Source organism: Episyrphus balteatus, chromosome 2 (genome assembly GCF_945859705.1).
Source record: "Episyrphus balteatus chromosome 2, idEpiBalt1.1, whole genome shotgun sequence".
Taxonomy (NCBI): Eukaryota; Metazoa; Arthropoda; class Insecta; order Diptera; family Syrphidae; genus Episyrphus; species Episyrphus balteatus.
The window spans coordinates 108,373,024-108,390,553 of NC_079135.1; the positions used below are offsets into that span (position 1 = coordinate 108,373,024).

The following is a 17,530-nucleotide window of genomic DNA, read 5'->3' on the forward strand; positions in this document are numbered from 1 at the left end:
TATTTCATTTTCTCTTAATTTCAAGTGCATTATGCAATTATTTTTTGTCTTTTTTCCCTGTTATTAACTTTTCTGGACTTGTTGCATTTTATTCATCAAAATTTAAAATAAAATAGATCTTAAACCTGAAAAAAAAATTGAATATTCAGAGAACCAGGACAACAGAAAGCAGTGGTAAAATCCACTAAAATCTCTTAATATTACATTGAGTGTTGGGTAATCGGTTACAGGCAGATACATAATAAAATAAAATTCCCGACTGGGCCGCACGTATTTACTTAAGGAATTTATTAAAATTTGATATGTTAAACAATTTCATAAGAAATTTGAAAAAAACATAAAAAGTTGTTTTAAAACTACTTACAATTTTAAATGAAGCTATGCAATTTTATGTATTTTTTTTTATAAAAAGGAATTTAAAAAAATTGAAATGGTATATGAACAATTTTTTTGAAAAGAGATATAAAGCAAAATTTTAACAGTTGGCATTATTTAATTTTGGGCCAAATTGGCTATATTTCACTTTTATACGACAAATTTTGGTTTAGTTTTATAGTTTATTGTAAAAGCGAATGTCGTACATATTTCTCGTGTCCACATTGAATATTTCGTTGAGTTCGGTTGAAACTCATGATAGCTTTTGAAATTCCGGGCGAACAAAAATATTCCGGGCGGAAAACATTCCACGTGAAACTCACAATAGGTATGAATTCTTTAATGAAGCAACGGAAAGAGAAACGTTGAAACACTGAAAATTTCCAGCCGTACGTTAAAAAAATTTAAATTTTTTTTTCTTTTAATATTTAGGCAACAAGGTTTTTGTACAGAATGTTTCGGAAATATAAAAAAACGCTCCCTTAGAAAATACCGTTAATAACGGTCTAAAAAATATTTATAAAAGTACAAAAAACTTACCTGATTTTTTTATAAAAATCTTTAGGACCTGCTTTTCCATTTTGTTGCCATATGGAAAGTACCGTTAATATTGGTCCAAAATTAAATTTCAATTTCCCCTCTAGGGAATCACTACCTTCCTATACGTACCGCATATACGTACTTACAATCCGAGGGTCTCATTATCGATCCCCTCTTGTTCATCTCTTAACTTCTTCCTTCAAAAATGAAAACACCCCAATTATTTTAGTTTTAAATTATGTCTTTTTTAATACTTTTTTTTATTATTTTTCTTATGTCCAAATGGCATATTTTTTTTTAGTACATAAGAAAACCTTACAAAAAACCTGTTTGCTAATATGTATAATTTTCTTACTTAAAAAAAAGAAAACCTAACAAAACCTCAAGGATTTTTTTTTTTAATTATATAAAATAAAAAATAGTTAAAAAAAAAAATTACACAAGATTATCTTTTTTAAAGTTGGGTTCTTGGAACGTTTTCTGAGAATGGTTTAGAAGCAAAAAAGCATAAGATAGAGAGTAAGAGATATAATAGTAAGTTGTAAAAATGTCGAGACTTTTTCTTTGTTCATCAGTTATAAAAAAAAATCTTTATGAATACTATATTATAATAAGAGTTGTAGATTAAATACATAAAAAAAAATGTTAACTAAAATAATGCTTTTGTGTGTGGTGTGAAGTATATGTTGTGAGCTGGTGATTGAGAGTAGAGACGGCTCGGTTAGGGCGGACGACTAGGCTGGGTTAATAAAATTAAACTCCACGGTTTCGTAAGTCCTTTACTTTGTAGATCCTTACAAGCCAATGTTCTGTTGTGTACGCCTCTTCCAAGACATCCAACTCAAAGTCTTTATTGCCAATTTCGGCGGCACGTACTCGGTCATAACCAGCAGGTTTTCCACCCTCGGTATAGACTTGACCAAATCGATAGTAGCACATTTTGTACATCAGACAATTCAGCAAGGTGGGTGAGCCTTCCTTGTCAACTCGGAACTCTCCATTTGCTGCATAGTAATCTTTCTCTTTGATGTGTGCACCTCGATCAGTACTGCCACCAATACGGACCATCCAAAGGAACTTATTTATATCATCGGAAGAGTAGCCTGTTAGTCCTCCAAATATCACCAACACATAGTCTACATCCAGCTCGCGCATGATTTCATATGCCTTCTCCTCTGATGAAGCCATCGCCTGACCAACTCGAGAGATGTGAGTGTTGTTCCACGTGTTGTTGTCCACGAGAATAGTTCGATTAGCCATCGCTGTTATTTGATAGCCATAATCCCACCAAGACATTATACGAGCATCCTATAAAATTAAAGATAAAACAAGACCTTTTTAAAAATAATCCAAAGTTACATCTTTAAATTACAAAATTAAGAAAATTTTTTGTCAGAATTAAGTTATAATCATTGTGAATCTAGTTCACTTATACTCTTCCTATCAAGAATTTAAAAGTAGTCATCACTTGAATAGAAAATTCCTTAAAAAACGGTCAAAAGTAGACTTAAACTAACCTCTGGTGTATTCATTTGGAGCCAGTAATATGCTTCTCTAAAATCATCAAATATAATACGGCCACCATCATGAGATCTAGCCGACAAGACAATGCTTGGTGAACTGTATGCTTCTGATGTTACCCATGTGCAATGGAATGTATAGGTGATCAGCATCATTGTAATGATGGCCACAATTGAATATTCAGAGAACCAGGACAACAGAAAGCAGTGGTAAAATCCACTAAAATCTCTTAATATTACATTGAGTGTTGGGTAATCGGTTACAGGCAGATACATAATAAAATAAAATTCCCGACTGGGCCGCACGTATTTACTTAAGGAATTTATTAAAATTTGATATGTTAAACAATTTCATAAGAAATTTGAAAAAAACATAAAAAGTTGTTTTAAAACTACTTACAATTTTAAATGAAGCTATGCAATTTTATGTATTTTTTTTTATAAAAAGGAATTTAAAAAAATTGAAATGGTATATGAACAATTTTTTTGAAAAGAGATATAAAGCAAAATTTTAACAGTTGGCATTATTTAATTTTGGGCCAAATTGGCTATATTTCACTTTTATACGACAAATTTTGGTTTAGTTTTATAGTTTATTGTAAAAGCGAATGTCGTACATATTTCTCGTGTCCACATTGAATATTTCGTTGAGTTCGGTTGAAACTCATGATAGCTTTTGAAATTCCGGGCGAACAAAAATATTCCGGGCGGAAAACATTCCACGTGAAACTCACAATAGGTATGAATTCTTTAATGAAGCAACGGAAAGAGAAACGTTGAAACACTGAAAATTTCCAGCCGTACGTTAAAAAAATTTAAATTTTTTTTTCTTTTAATATTTAGGCAACAAGGTTTTTGTACAGAATGTTTCGGAAATATAAAAAAACGCTCCCTTAGAAAATACCGTTAATAACGGTCTAAAAAATATTTATAAAAGTACAAAAAACTTACCTGATTTTTTTATAAAAATCTTTAGGACCTGCTTTTCCATTTTGTTGCCATATGGAAAGTACCGTTAATATTGGTCCAAAATTAAATTTCAATTTCCCCTCTAGGGAATCACTACCTTCCTATACGTACCGCATATACGTACTTACAATCCGAGGGTCTCATTATCGATCCCCTCTTGTTCATCTCTTAACTTCTTCCTTCAAAAATGAAAACACCCCAATTATTTTAGTTTTAAATTATGTCTTTTTTAATACTTTTTTTTATTATTTTTCTTATGTCCAAATGGCATATTTTTTTTTAGTACATAAGAAAACCTTACAAAAAACCTGTTTGCTAATATGTATAATTTTCTTACTTAAAAAAAAGAAAACCTAACAAAACCTCAAGGATTTTTTTTTTTAATTATATAAAATAAAAAATAGTTAAAAAAAAAAATTACACAAGATTATCTTTTTTAAAGTTGGGTTCTTGGAACGTTTTCTGAGAATGGTTTAGAAGCAAAAAAGCATAAGATAGAGAGTAAGAGATATAATAGTAAGTTGTAAAAATGTCGAGACTTTTTCTTTGTTCATCAGTTATAAAAAAAAATCTTTATGAATACTATATTATAATAAGAGTTGTAGATTAAATACATAAAAAAAAATGTTAACTAAAATAATGCTTTTGTGTGTGGTGTGAAGTATATGTTGTGAGCTGGTGATTGAGAGTAGAGACGGCTCGGTTAGGGCGGACGACTAGGATGGGTTAATAAAATTAAACTCCACGGTTTCGTAAGTCCTTTACTTTGTAGATCCTTACAAGCCAATGTTCTGTTGTGTACGCCTCTTCCAAGACATCCAACTCAAAGTCTTTATTGCCAATTTCGGCGGCACGTACTCGGTCATAACCAGCAGGTTTTCCACCCTCGGTATAGACTTGACCAAATCGATAGTAGCACATTTTGTACATCAGACAATTCAGCAAGGTGGGTGAGCCTTCCTTGTCAACTCGGAACTCTCCATTTGCTGCATAGTAATCTTTCTCTTTGATGTGTGCACCTCGATCAGTACTGCCACCAATACGGACCATCCAAAGGAACTTATTTATATCATCGGAAGAGTAGCCTGTTAGTCCTCCAAATATCACCAACACATAGTCTACATCCAGCTCGCGCATGATTTCATATGCCTTCTCCTCTGATGAAGCCATCGCCTGACCAACTCGAGAGATGTGAGTGTTGTTCCACGTGTTGTTGTCCACGAGAATAGTTCGATTAGCCATCGCTGTTATTTGATAGCCATAATCCCACCAAGACATTATACGAGCATCCTATAAAATTAAAGATAAAACAAGACCTTTTTAAAAATAATCCAAAGTTACATCTTTAAATTACAAAATTAAGAAAATTTTTTGTCAGAATTAAGTTATAATCATTGTGAATCTAGTTCACTTATACTCTTCCTATCAAGAATTTAAAAGTAGTCATCACTTGAATAGAAAATTCCTTAAAAAACGGTCAAAAGTAGACTTAAACTAACCTCTGGTGTATTCATTTGGAGCCAGTAATATGCTTCTCTAAAATCATCAAATATAATACGGCCACCATCATGAGATCTAGCCGACAAGACAATGCTTGGTGAACTGTATGCTTCTGATGTTACCCATGTGCAATGGAATGTATAGGTGATCAGCATCATTGTAATGATGGCCACAAAACCAATTGCAACTTCCTTCTTAACAGCTGTTTGCTGTTCTAGTTTTTTGTGATGACGTTTGCTGTGTTCCACTGGTTTACTGGCTCCTGAGTCAACACATTTGATGTATTTGGTTAGGAGATGAGATATGGCAATTCCGGAGAGAACACACATCACTGGAGCCAAAACTAACATCAATCGAACCATTACACCCTAGAATGTCGATTAAATCTTACGAATTAGAATACGAAAAATACTTGAAGAATTTATTAAACTTACAGCAAAATAAATACTTGTTACGCCATAGAGAATGATAAATATATTTGAATCGGTCAACTTGGAGAAACAAAAATACAATCCGGCTGGGAACAGGAATACAAGAATCTGAAAATAAATAGATAGAAGTGGTTTTAGTATTTTTGGAGAGTTTTTGTAGTTTTATGAGGTTTAATAGTATCAGCGATCAAAGTGTAAAAATCATTGTGATAAATGAAGAGGACACGCCAAGGCATTTTCAACTCAACATCTACGGACATTAACTCGCACTCTTGTTATTAGAAGTTGTCATCAGTTTAATGTGAAATGAATGATTAATGTTAATGGAGCATCTATGAGTTTATTTCAAAATTTTCAAATGTGCATCCCAAAACTTTACACTTTTCGATTAAATAAACTCCTTATGAAATTAAAAAAAAAAAAAAAAAACCTTTTTTGAATTAGCTTGCTTTCCCTGTTCATAATAATTGGTTTTTGTTTTTTTTTTTTTACAATCCTTTCACTAAAAGATTGCTGAATAGTTGGAAAAAATGGATTCCTCTTTTACGCTATTTCGCTACATATTAATTAATAGTTCACTGTCTTAATAAAACTCAATTTCTACATTTTATTTTAAAAGAGCACCCTCAAGAAAATTCGTAGGATTTGATTTGTTCATTACCATTATTTTAAAAACTTTCGTGTTATTTGCAAAAAAGTATAAAAGTTTTTAAAGTCATCGTTTTTAGAGTTTTTAAAGTTTACCAAAAGTCATCATTTCTTTTAGGAAGCTTACGACAGTAAATTATGATCTATCCGAGCCGACTTGTCGTGAGCGGTTTCTACGATTCAAAAGCGGTGGTTTTTTAGTGACAAAGAATTGATCCGTTCGAAGAGAGCCATCGCCGAACAAAAATATGCGACGAATACAAAAAACTAGGCAACAAGGGGTAAAGGTTTTTTGGTGCTGAACTCGAATCCGAAGTAAACAAATTTCTATCAGCTCGCGTTTCGAGATATTCCTGTTACAAAATCAGAATAATCGTTTTTTTGCTACTTTTGAAGCATTTCCCTACCTTTCTGTTTCAGGAACAAAAGAATACTTTTCTAAAGGACACCCCGTAAAAACTTTACAATATGGCCGAGCAGTTAAGGCGTTTGGTATTCTAGTTATCAGCCCTATTCTGCTATTCGATTCACAATTCCTTTTCTTTATCACGTTAAACTGGCTTTGAAAAACCTCTAACTTTCGAAAGAAAAAAGTTGCATCCGTCTGTTTTAGAAGTTTAAAAAAATTTGCTAAAGTTTAATTTTAACCCCCATTTAAACCCTTCTCATTTTAGACTTTCACGTGAATCGAATAGCAGAATAGGCACGTATATTTTTTTTTTCCAAATTTTGAAGATGATTCATGATAGCGAATTTCCCAAAATAGGAAAAAGTTTCAGGGATTTTTTTCGTTTTAAGGCTGAATAATCTCTAATAAATACATAAAACAATTATTTTTGTTTAAATTAAAATTAATGAAGTTGGAACTTCTTCTGTGAATAACTAACCGGATATTTTTATTTTTTAACTTAGTATTTTATTTTTTATACAGGGTGTCCCGTAATAAGATAAGAAAAATTTAAGGGGTGGTTCTTATTCTAAGAAAAAAATTGTTCTACAGTAACGCCCTATCTGAAAATTTGTACCATTTAGCAATACAAATTGAGAAAACCATTACTTTGGTATGTTGTTATGCCTTATTCATGTTAATGATAATTTCTGTTAAAACTAATTTCTTTTTTGAAGAAACGTTATTCTTTGGAACAACGTTTTGGTTCCTCAGGCAAATTTTTAAAGGTTGTTCATTTTTTCTTGCCCATGATAATTTTTGAATTTCAGTCCAATTTTCTTCCAGAAATGTTTGATAACAGCTGATAAACATAGGAAGATCATATTTAGAAGCAACTCCTTTCATAAATCTTTCGATATAATAGGAATAAAAGCAAAAATCATCATATAATGACGGTACACTCTAATGGACATACCTAAAATTGATAACAGTTCAGTTTACTCAATGCAAGCATCACTAACGGGACGGTTTCATTTTAACGATGGTTAGCAGCATTGTAGATTAGAAGTTTCAGAAAACAGATAATTGATACAAATTAAGAAGTGAGTCGAAGACAAAACGTAGCCATGGGCAACACTAGGCTTTTAAAACATTTTGAAAGCTTATTGTTTTGTTTTATGTTAAATTGGGCACGTTCAGGAAATATTAGGGACTAGATATTTAGGCAACGTCATTTTCTGAACGGAAATTTGAGTTAATTGACTAAATTAGTTTGGATGTGATGCTATTGTAAAATTTCGAAATTTATTTAAGAATTTTACCGGTCGCATGGGTAAGACACCAAATTTCACTTAACTGTAATGAATAAATAAAATTAATTATAACCGATAATGCACTTTTTAGTTGTTTTTCAAAATAAATTTAATTTTGCTAAATTAATTCTTTAATTAAAAACAATCTGCTGTCATGTTGACAAAAAAAACTTTCCTAAATTTTTAGGGAAAATTTTCTTGCCTAACTTTCCAGTCAGCTTTCCAATAAAATAACCTAAATTGGAAGGATTTTTTTTGACAGCTGACCAATCAGAGACCGAGAAATTACCTAAATGTTTAGTCCCTAACGTTTCTGAACCTGCCCATTATAATGAATTATTTTATGAAAAATATGCCAACTCAAAATAACTCTTTCACATTAATCAAAACACAAAAGAAAAAATATTATAAAAATGTTCTTACCTGCAAATCGAAATAAAACGACGACCATGAAGTCGGTTGATGTTCCGACACCGATGCAATAATAGGAATATGATTCTTGGCATACGATGGATCCAACAGTGAATAGAAACGCCCAGTCCATGGCGATACCTTTCCAGTCACTGTGAGTAATGTTCCAACAACAAGAACAATTGTCAACACTGAAGATATCAAAGCCTTAAATAGAACTTCAAAGTGTTCTCGTGACATCCGTGATCGAATGTAATCAACAAAGGCATGAATCTGACAAAGTCCAAATACACCAAGGGCCTGTAAAATAAATACAAAAAGACCATTTTTTAAGTAAAAGAAAGAAAAATTTAGAAAATGAGGATGGGTTTAATGATTTATCAGATATTTGTAGTACTCATTATGTTGTCATACTCTTCCTATCAAGAATTATTAAGAATTCATCATGTAAAATGGTAATAGGAGGATTGGATTCAAGGTATAAGAACTCACCAGCATATGCTCCGAACTCTGAATAGGTTGAAATCCAACAAATGAAATCTGCATCGATAGAATCGTTCCAACGCAATACAAAGTGCTGTAGGCAACATAGATCCGGTGAGAGAATCGTCCAGTAATCATTAACGCCAAAACATGCAGAGGAATCAAATTTATGAGGAACACATAACCACCCCACGAAGACACCATATAGAAGTAAGCCAACGCCGTCATTGCCGACCAGAAAATAGCACCAGACTTGACCGCCTTGATCCAGAGATAGTATGTGAGGAGCATGCAAAAGATGGCAATGCCTTCATTGTCATAGGAACCAGCCACGGAGCGAGATATGTAGCCAGGAACTATTGAGATCATTGCTGCAGCTACCAAACCAGCTCCAGTGCTCTGCATATATTAAAAAAGAAGTCTTAGAAATGCTTAAAAAAGAATGATCCTGAACTTTGTGTGCTGAGTTCTGGATAGATACCAAAGTCGCAAAACTCGTCCGATTTTGGATTTAAAGGACAATAGCTTTATTTTATAAAAATCTAGGGGCGATGTTTTTTAGTTTTTTATTTTTGATTTGTCTTAGCAAAAAAAATTTGGCCAAAAAACACAAACAAAAATAATTTAAACAACCCTCTGTAGGCACACCTCTATTTTGCGAATTTGGTTTATACTTTTTCATGTCGCTAGAACTTTTTTCGATCTCTCTTTTTTGCAGAGAATCATATATGAAATTGATGTAGAATATTCCGAGGAATTCGAATATTGTATTCACAATTCAAAAAAATGTATTTCCACCCTTATAAAGACACTTTTTTGTGACCACTTTTATTTTTTGTCGAAAGACGGTTAAATAAACGGCAATCGCTTCGTTTTATCAAAATCTGGGGACGATGTTTTTTTTTACAGAAAAGTGGTTACAAAAAAGTTATAACAAAAACGCAAAAAACACCAAAGAAATTAGCTTACAAAAATTTGGACTTTCGTCAGTAATGTAATAATGGATCGATTTTCAAACAGCAATCGTTTTGTTTTATCAAAACCTAGAGGTCATATTTTATAAAAATCGGTCCATTATTACATTGCTGGCAAAGTCCAAAAATTGTATTCTATTGATTTTTTGCTGTGTTTTGCGTTTTTTTTTTGACATTACTTTTTTGTAAAGACATATTAAAAAAATAAAATTAAAAACATCGCCGATAAGTTTTGATGAAACAAAGTGACGTTTATTTTATGAAAATCGGTTATTACAGTGGGGTAATTCCACTCAAGTTGACCACCAATAGGCAAAAAATGAAAGTGAAAATATAAAAAATTTAATGATGTGACTTAAATACTTTTGCGTTTTATTTTAATAAGTTAATATTAGTTTAATTTTTTGTATATTCTCAATCTAAAAATTGAAAAAAAAAATGAAAAATTTTTTAGTGAAAAAGGGAAAAATTGACATTCTAAAAGTTACCAGTGCCGGTATTATTTAATAAGTCTAGAATAAACTGTATTGACAGTGGTCGTGCATTTTTATCCAAAATTTAAATAATTTGTTCAATAATCTCGAGTCAATTATTTTGAAAAATACTGATTGAGAGATGACTGAGATTCTGACCTTAAAAAAATTATTTATTGTGTAAATAGTGCTTAAATATTTAAAACCTAAATTTATTGATTATTTCTTTAATATTTATATATTTTTAAAATACATTTTTTTCTTATGGCGTTTTCGATTGGCAGTCCGGAAGCGTCCGGAATCATTCTGAAAAAATTTTATTCATACAAAACTGTCAGTTTTGTGCGAATAAAACGCTTTCAGAATGATTCCGGACTGCCAATCGAAATTACTATTAGTGTCACACCCCTTACAAAAAAAAAATATGTCACACCCGTTACGTTTTTGAATTGTTATAAAACCACGCTGTTTCTATTAATTCCCTTGAAATATATAGTTACTGGCAACGTAATTACTCCTTTGATATTGAATACGATATCCACGGCTTTTCATTCAAAAATCTAAAATAGGTGTGTTTTTTATTACGACCGAAATCAGACTCAAGCAGACAGAAAAAAAATTTATAGTTGTCATATTTTTCGCTTTCGGTTTTTTCTTGGTCTTTTTAAGATATACAAAAAATGTATGCTTACAAAAAAATTTTAGGGGTCATTTTATTCACTCGAATTTGAGGATTTTTACCTTCAACTTCCGAACTTGCTTTTGTTCACTCAAAGTTGATGTTTTAACTTTCAGTTTTCAACTCGAGAGTTTATCAACTTCTAGTTTTCTCAACTTCCCGAAAAAGTAGAAGTTGGACAAGAAAACTTGAGATTTTGCATTATAAAATTTCATGTTATTTTATAATATATTTTTTAAACTGAAAGTTGGCCAACTTTTGTTTTATAAACTCGAGAGTTGAGAAAACAATAGTGAACAAAATCAATTCTTAAAGTGTAGTGCGCTGCTGAAGCGAAACGAAAAAAATTGAAGTCAACAGCGAACATGTTAACAAAAAAATATTATCGGGTTATTATAGCAAACTAAAAATAATAAAAATACAAATACAAAAAATCAAGCAAAAACATTAGAAAATAAATGTAGAGGATTAGAAAGGGCCAATGGTGTGTGTGACAGTTTTATTAACATATGTGACAAGTATGTTTACCTCAAACGACCAGGAAGAATTTGGTCGAAGAGAATCAAAAGTGACATTAAAAGTAGTATTTTTCGTAATAATTTGACAGAAAAAGATGTTTTCAAGAAAATGAACTCGGAAGTGGGAGTACGACAGTACTTATTAATGGAGCTGGATTTAGGCCATTCCTACCAAGGTAAATGTTGAAAACCGGCGCTCTTGCCAAGGCAAAAACTTGCTCGGCTTTGCTTTATTGCAAAGCTGAAAATGTTTGGGTACTCTTGAATGGTGTAGTTTTGTGTATTATTTTTGACAAAAATAGAAATGGCTGTATTCCTTTGGGCATTTTTTCTATAGAAGAAATAGAGTTGAATACAACCAGAAGTACTTAGCAGTAGAACACAGATAATAGCTGAGGAACACAGCTAATAGCTGAGTTCCTTTGGCCTAAAGTATCTACTGCTAAGTACTTCTGGTTGTCTTCAACTCCATTTCTTCTATAGAAAAAATGTCTTTGAATGGATTCAGAAGTACTAAAAAGTACTTTGCTGAGCCCAAAGGAACACAGCCAATATTTCTGTTTTTGACCATACCCAAACAGACCTAATATAAGCAACTGTGTCACACCCGTTACAATGGAATTACCCAGTGGTGATTAAAGTCCAAATGTTTTTAAGTTAAAGCTTTTTTGATAAGATAAATAAAAAATATCGCTCCTAGATTTTTATAAAATAAAGCGATTAATTTTAATTTTTCAAAATCTGACGAGTTTTGCAACTTTGGTGGCTGTCAAAACCTCAGCAGACAAATTGTCTGCAAAGTCCAGTATCATCTAAAAAACGCTTGAAGGGGACAAAGTAGTTATACTTACATGAATTTCCTTTGTCAATAGATAAGTGACAATCGTCGTTAGCGAGGAGAAAAATGGTGCCAAAAACACGCAAACATTCCGAATGTCCACAGTGATATTCAAGAGCCACATCATTCTGTAAAGAGCAGCTGAGGTAACCATCAGTCCGGGATAGATGGTACCGCCAATAATACGCCCCAGGGGATACCACGCTCGATCATCGAACCAATTGTGAAAATTATAGAATCCCTGTTCGGCAAGGAACCGCGTGGTGCGGTAATTAAAATACGGATCAAACTCATGAATAACGCTTTCGAATCGCAGAACAGAGAATAATCTCGTTGCAAATGCTAAAAACAAAAGTCAAAGACTCGAAATTGAAACCTGATACTTTTCCACGTGGTTTTTTAGAAGAAAAAAAAAATAGAACTTACAGAGAACAGCAGCAGTCAAAAGAATGGCCAATTTGATTAAATGCTCCTGCTTCTCGAGATTCGTTAAGAATTTTGACTTTACCGCCGACGATGACGTGTCCATCGTCGATTTTTTTGTATCTTTTTTTTTCTGTGTAGACAAAATAGAATAGAAGCCGGTTAGAAAAAATATATCAATACTTGCATAATCATTTTAATATTCTATTAAAATTATGGACTTTTTCAACATTATTTATATCAAAATTAATAAACTTACTTTTAACAAATATTATCACAGTTAAACCGGCTCTTTAGCAATTGAAATTAATGCAAAAAATTGAAATTTTCTTATCAAAAAATTAATGGTAACTTCGTGGCAATTCGCAGGCGAACGCCCTTTGCTACCGTTCCATTCAGATCACATTTCGTTTTTCGATTAGAAAATTAAAAATGGATGCGGTCGATGGGAAGCCATGTTGGATTTTTGGGTGATTTTTTTCGTTGAGATTTTCGATGAGTTTTTTGAGTGAAGTTTTTTGGCGGGATGGATGTGTTGAGAGAGTATGGAACAGGAAGTTGGACATTTAAAAAAACAAAAGTGTGAACATAGAACAATTTTACAAAATACATAGGTACTCTATTTGCTCAAAAAGTGAAAAAGTTTTGTAGTGAACCACAGTACACATAAAAAGGTATATCTTCCGAACTGACATTGGTCACCAAATTGTCAAAACATGACAATTTGGCGACCAATGTCAGCTACCGTAATTTTTATTTCTTTTATTTAAGCCTGGTACGCTGTTCGCGCTAAATTTTAGCCGAGATAAAATTCCCATACAAGTTATCGATAATTTGTATGGGACCCATTTTAGCTCGGCTAAAAATATTTTCGATAATTTGTATGGGAGCTAACGCAGCAAACATTTCAGATTCGGTTAGGGCCAGTTGTACAAATATTTAATCCGTGGTTCAGGAACTTTTATCTTCTGAAATCGGTGGTAAGTTATCGGGTTAGCACTGGTGCAAGGTCCATATATGTAAAAATAGCCACATCCATGCTTGATCCGAAGTTGACCCGCAGCTAATCCACCGAAATTGGTGGGTTAAGGGCCAGTTGTACAAACGTGGTTCAGCCTCGGATCAGGAATTTAACCCACCGATTTCGGCGGATTAGCTGCGGGTCAACTTCGGTTCAAGCATGGATGTGGCTGTTTTTACATATGTGGACCTTGCACCAGTGCTAAACCGGAACCTTACCACCGATTTCAGAAGATTAAAGTTGCTAAACCACGGATTAAATATTTGTACAACTGGCCCTAAGTTTCTGATCCGAGGCTGAACCACGTTTGTACAACTGGCCCTTAGGGCCAGTTGTACAAATATTTAATCCGTGGTTCAGCAACTTTTATCTTCTGAATTCACTGGTAGTTTTGAGTTTTAGCACAGGTTCTAGGTCAATATAGGTTGAAATAGCTAAATCCATCCTTGAACCAAAGTTGATCCACTGCTAATCCGCCGAAATCGGCGAGTTAAATTCCTGATCCGAGGCTGAACCACGTTTGTACAACTGGTCCTTAAGGTATTACAAAAGATACATTTCAGCTTCTTTTAAACTTTAGTAAGGTTGTTGAGCATGGAAAAAGGAGAACGTTATACAAGTTTGACTCTCTATAAGGAGTCTACCAAAGCTTTGAGATTTGACAGATAGTTTCGGAAGAGCTTGTATAGCTCTTTAATACATGTCGTATCGAAATTAAAAAAAAAAAAAACTACAAAAACAAAAACGAATTCTTTTTTAACTGGTTTTAAATCATGAATTTTATCTTTTGATCTGATATATATAACATTCCATTAGTTTTTAGTATATCTATTAATAATTATTTTAAAATTATATAATTTTTTTACCACACCCAGGAATCGAACTTCGTATCTGCTTGGTGGTAGTCCACCACTCTACCAACTCTGCCATTCTAGTATGTTCATTAATGAAATCAAAAACTTAATCAGTTCAAATAGCAAGATTATTTAATATCAAAACCAAAAATCGAATACAAAACTTGGTAATTTCTGTAAAGCTTTCTACGTTTAAGTTTGTTTAATAGTATTTAAACAACTTATTAGAAGTTGTTAAACAAGTCCGAACTTCTATAAGCACTTAAATTCTGAAGCAAGCTCAATACAAGCTGTATAAAAAGTAGAACCTGCGAGATTTCAATTTATTTATTTATTTCATCTTGCATGCAAGAAAGAGATAGTTGCTTCACGTATTCTTATATACAGACAGTATATAACTGAGTTTTTTCCCGAGCTCGTATCTTTTTTCAGTGGAAAAGAAGTAGGTACTTCTTTTACGTACATGTTTCACCGGTTTTTTCTGTAGTTCTGCGTTTGCTGGGTGGTATTTGAAAATCGTCAAATGTAAACATGGACAAAACTTTCGATTAAAATTATGAACGCATACAATGAAGTAATTCATTTTGGCATCACTCTCAAATATTTTTGACACTTTCTGTCAACGAAAATTACAACAACAAAACCAAAACTTGTCTTTCATTTTTTCAGTATTTTAAAATATTTTTTCCTGTGGACTTTGAATAAATTAAATTTAAATAAAAACAAAAATGAATACCGAACAGGAATACACCAGAGAAGAACTAGCACAAATGCTTACAGATAGCGCCCATAGATTATGTATTTATTAAATTATTTATATCATTTTCCAAATACTCAAAAGTTCTTCCGTCGTCCTTTCAGGGAACCAATTCAAGACAGCCGGGAGCAGACTGCTCAACGATTGGGGTGGCTATGATTTGATTGACAAAACTGCCCGACTAGCAACCCAATATCCATTTGCTGCTTTGAGTGTTATGTTAGGTTTTCTTGTCATATTTCTTCCATTTACAATTCTCTTGGCCTTCGGATTGTCCACAATGGCAATAACATTTACAGGTTTTATGCTTCTTGAAGGTAAATCGATTTTTTGAGGAAGTATTTTTCTTTGTTGTTATAAGTTTTTCTTCTTCCCAAGGAACCCTTCTAACAATAGCATCAATCCTCTTATTTGGTTGTTTGGGAGCAATTCTTTTAGTATTTTTATTCTTTGGCATTCTTACATTGATTGGATATTTTGGATTTGCTCACATTTACGATTTGTACAACAAATCGAATGATCGAAGTGCTTTGAGGCAGTTTTTACGCCGTGAACGAACCGAAACTGAGCAATCTCGATAAATAATCAACCAAAACGACTGCCACAAATCTTGCTTCACATCACAGACCTCGAAGTCGTAACTAATCAATCACATCACTCTCATTTTTCTTGGGGTTTTTCTCGCTTTTTTTAACGAAAGGACTTTATGTAGAACCAAAAGTATTTTATTTCATTTTTAAGTTTAGTTGAGTTTTAGGGTAAAATTAAAATTAGCTTCGCGGTGATGTCTTAAATTATAAAAAGAAATATATTGTTTTTTTTTTAGAATTTAAATTATGTTTGTAGTATTTTTAAGTTAACCGAAATAAAATTTAAATTTTTACGAACTACTGCTTTTTTTGTGATTTCAATTTTTAAACCTAATAAACTTACTGCGACTTAGCACCACTAAATTTCTGAAGGTAGAAGATGAATCAGAATTATCTCACTTAAGCACTTTGGATTTGGATTAATTAGGTTCTCATTCTCAGAGGTTCTTAGGATACAATTATGTGGATGCAATGAAAATTAAATTAATTGGGAGTGGTCTAGCTTTGGAAGGTACAAATTAAATTTCAGATCAGGTACAGCTTAGAGTATCGTACTAACAATAGCTTCGTTCATTTCGGGAAATGCTTTCGAAAAAGTAGTTCCAGCAGCAGTAGATAAATGTTGCCAAAAGAACGCAGCTAATGTTAAGCCTTATCAAGAATTCCATCCGTATCGGAAAATTTCAATTTTCATTATCATTACAATCGAATTTTGTGATTTTTGTTTTCGAGATTCGTAGCAAATTTTCTATACGAATAGAATTCGTGATAAGTCCTTGCATATAATGTCAAAAAGAATTCAACTTGAATATCAGTTAAAGATTATAATAAGGTACATTTAAAAGTTGTACCCTGTGGCATTGGTGTAGGAGGATGTACTATCGTGTCCGAGGTTCTGGGTTCACATCCAGTTTCCACATAGACGCTTGTTTCGGGGGTACTTTTTGAGGAAATGGCAACGTCTCCAAGAGAATTGTTGTTATAATAAAGTCCTGATGGTCATCCACCAGGAATGGTTGAGAATTGTAAGCCCCTCTAGGCATTTTGTTCTTTATGAGTTCGTCTCGGAACAAATTTTAGCCTAAAAGGATTGTCTGGTCTACTTCTTACATAGTACGCAACTTAATTGGTCACTTTCCATGGCGGTTTTAATATTTTTTTTTAATGACTAAAATTAACGGTCCTTTTCAAAGTTTGGAAGCAAATCTGAAAAACTTCATGTAGGTATTTTACCAAAATGGACGAAATCCTTTTTTTTTTTAATTTTGATGTTGATTTTTTGAAAAACCTTCATTTTTTTAAAACAAATATTAAATTGTAATCAAATAAAATGCACGACTGGGTTGCATGTACATTAGGGTGCTCGTTATTTTTGAATCAAGTTCCTTAGTCGACAAAACTGTTTCTAAATAATTAACAAAAAATCCCCTAATTTTTTCAGATTTTTATTTTGACACTAAATGGCGCCCCAAGAGGGTTAAAGTTAAAACTTTATAGGTATGTAAAAACGCATAAAAGAATAATTAAAATAAAAAAGAAATTTTGTTTTAAAACAGAAAAAAGCCTTTTAGACCTCAAAACGCAGTATTCCGTTAAATTAATTGAATTTCGAATAATTTTAAGCATTTTAATTCTTTCAACGGTTCTCAACCTTTAAAAGTGTGCAGACCCCTAGAAAAAAAATTATCAGTTGGCGGACCCCTTTCAAGAATAAATTTAATGTATTATTATTATGTGTAAGAATCTTTAAATTAACAATTATACCCTGTTGCTGACTGTGAATCCTGCCCATTAGACCGGAGTGACATTGTAAGGGGAAAAAATA

General features: G+C 32.5%; 3 protein-coding genes and 1 non-coding gene across 4 annotated transcripts; 1 reads left to right on the forward strand and 3 right to left on the reverse strand.

The window, feature by feature from the left end:
* Positions 1-1,450: 1,450 nt before the first annotated feature.
* On the reverse strand, positions 1,451-2,602 carry LOC129909838 (dolichyl-diphosphooligosaccharide--protein glycosyltransferase subunit STT3A-like). The gene is made up of 2 exons (XM_055986946.1): positions 2,433-2,602; positions 1,451-2,223 (listed from the first exon to the last, which is right to left on the reverse strand). The coding sequence occupies exons 1-2, from the start codon at positions 2,589-2,591 to the stop codon at positions 1,669-1,671; spliced, it is 714 nt and encodes a 237-aa protein (XP_055842921.1). The 5' UTR covers positions 2,592-2,602; the 3' UTR covers positions 1,451-1,668.
* A 1,319-nt stretch (positions 2,603-3,921) lies between these two features.
* LOC129909837 (dolichyl-diphosphooligosaccharide--protein glycosyltransferase subunit STT3A-like) lies at positions 3,922-12,912 on the reverse strand. The gene is made up of 8 exons (XM_055986945.1): positions 12,743-12,912; positions 12,487-12,616; positions 12,074-12,402; positions 8,588-8,977; positions 8,108-8,395; positions 5,339-5,443; positions 4,904-5,272; positions 3,922-4,694 (listed from the first exon to the last, which is right to left on the reverse strand). The coding sequence occupies exons 2-8, from the start codon at positions 12,587-12,589 to the stop codon at positions 4,140-4,142; spliced, it is 2,139 nt and encodes a 712-aa protein (XP_055842920.1). The 5' UTR covers positions 12,590-12,616; positions 12,743-12,912; the 3' UTR covers positions 3,922-4,139.
* On the reverse strand, positions 8,470-8,549 carry LOC129912840 (small nucleolar RNA Me28S-U3344). Its single transcript, XR_008771936.1, has one exon. It is a non-coding gene; the product is annotated as a small nucleolar RNA Me28S-U3344 (small nucleolar RNA).
* Positions 12,913-14,992: 2,080 nt separating the features above from the next.
* On the forward strand, positions 14,993-15,980 carry LOC129910347 (uncharacterized). The gene is made up of 3 exons (XM_055987690.1): positions 14,993-15,156; positions 15,220-15,432; positions 15,494-15,980. The coding sequence occupies exons 1-3, from the start codon at positions 15,087-15,089 to the stop codon at positions 15,694-15,696; spliced, it is 486 nt and encodes a 161-aa protein (XP_055843665.1). The 5' UTR covers positions 14,993-15,086; the 3' UTR covers positions 15,697-15,980.
* Positions 15,981-17,530: the final 1,550 nt, after the last annotated feature.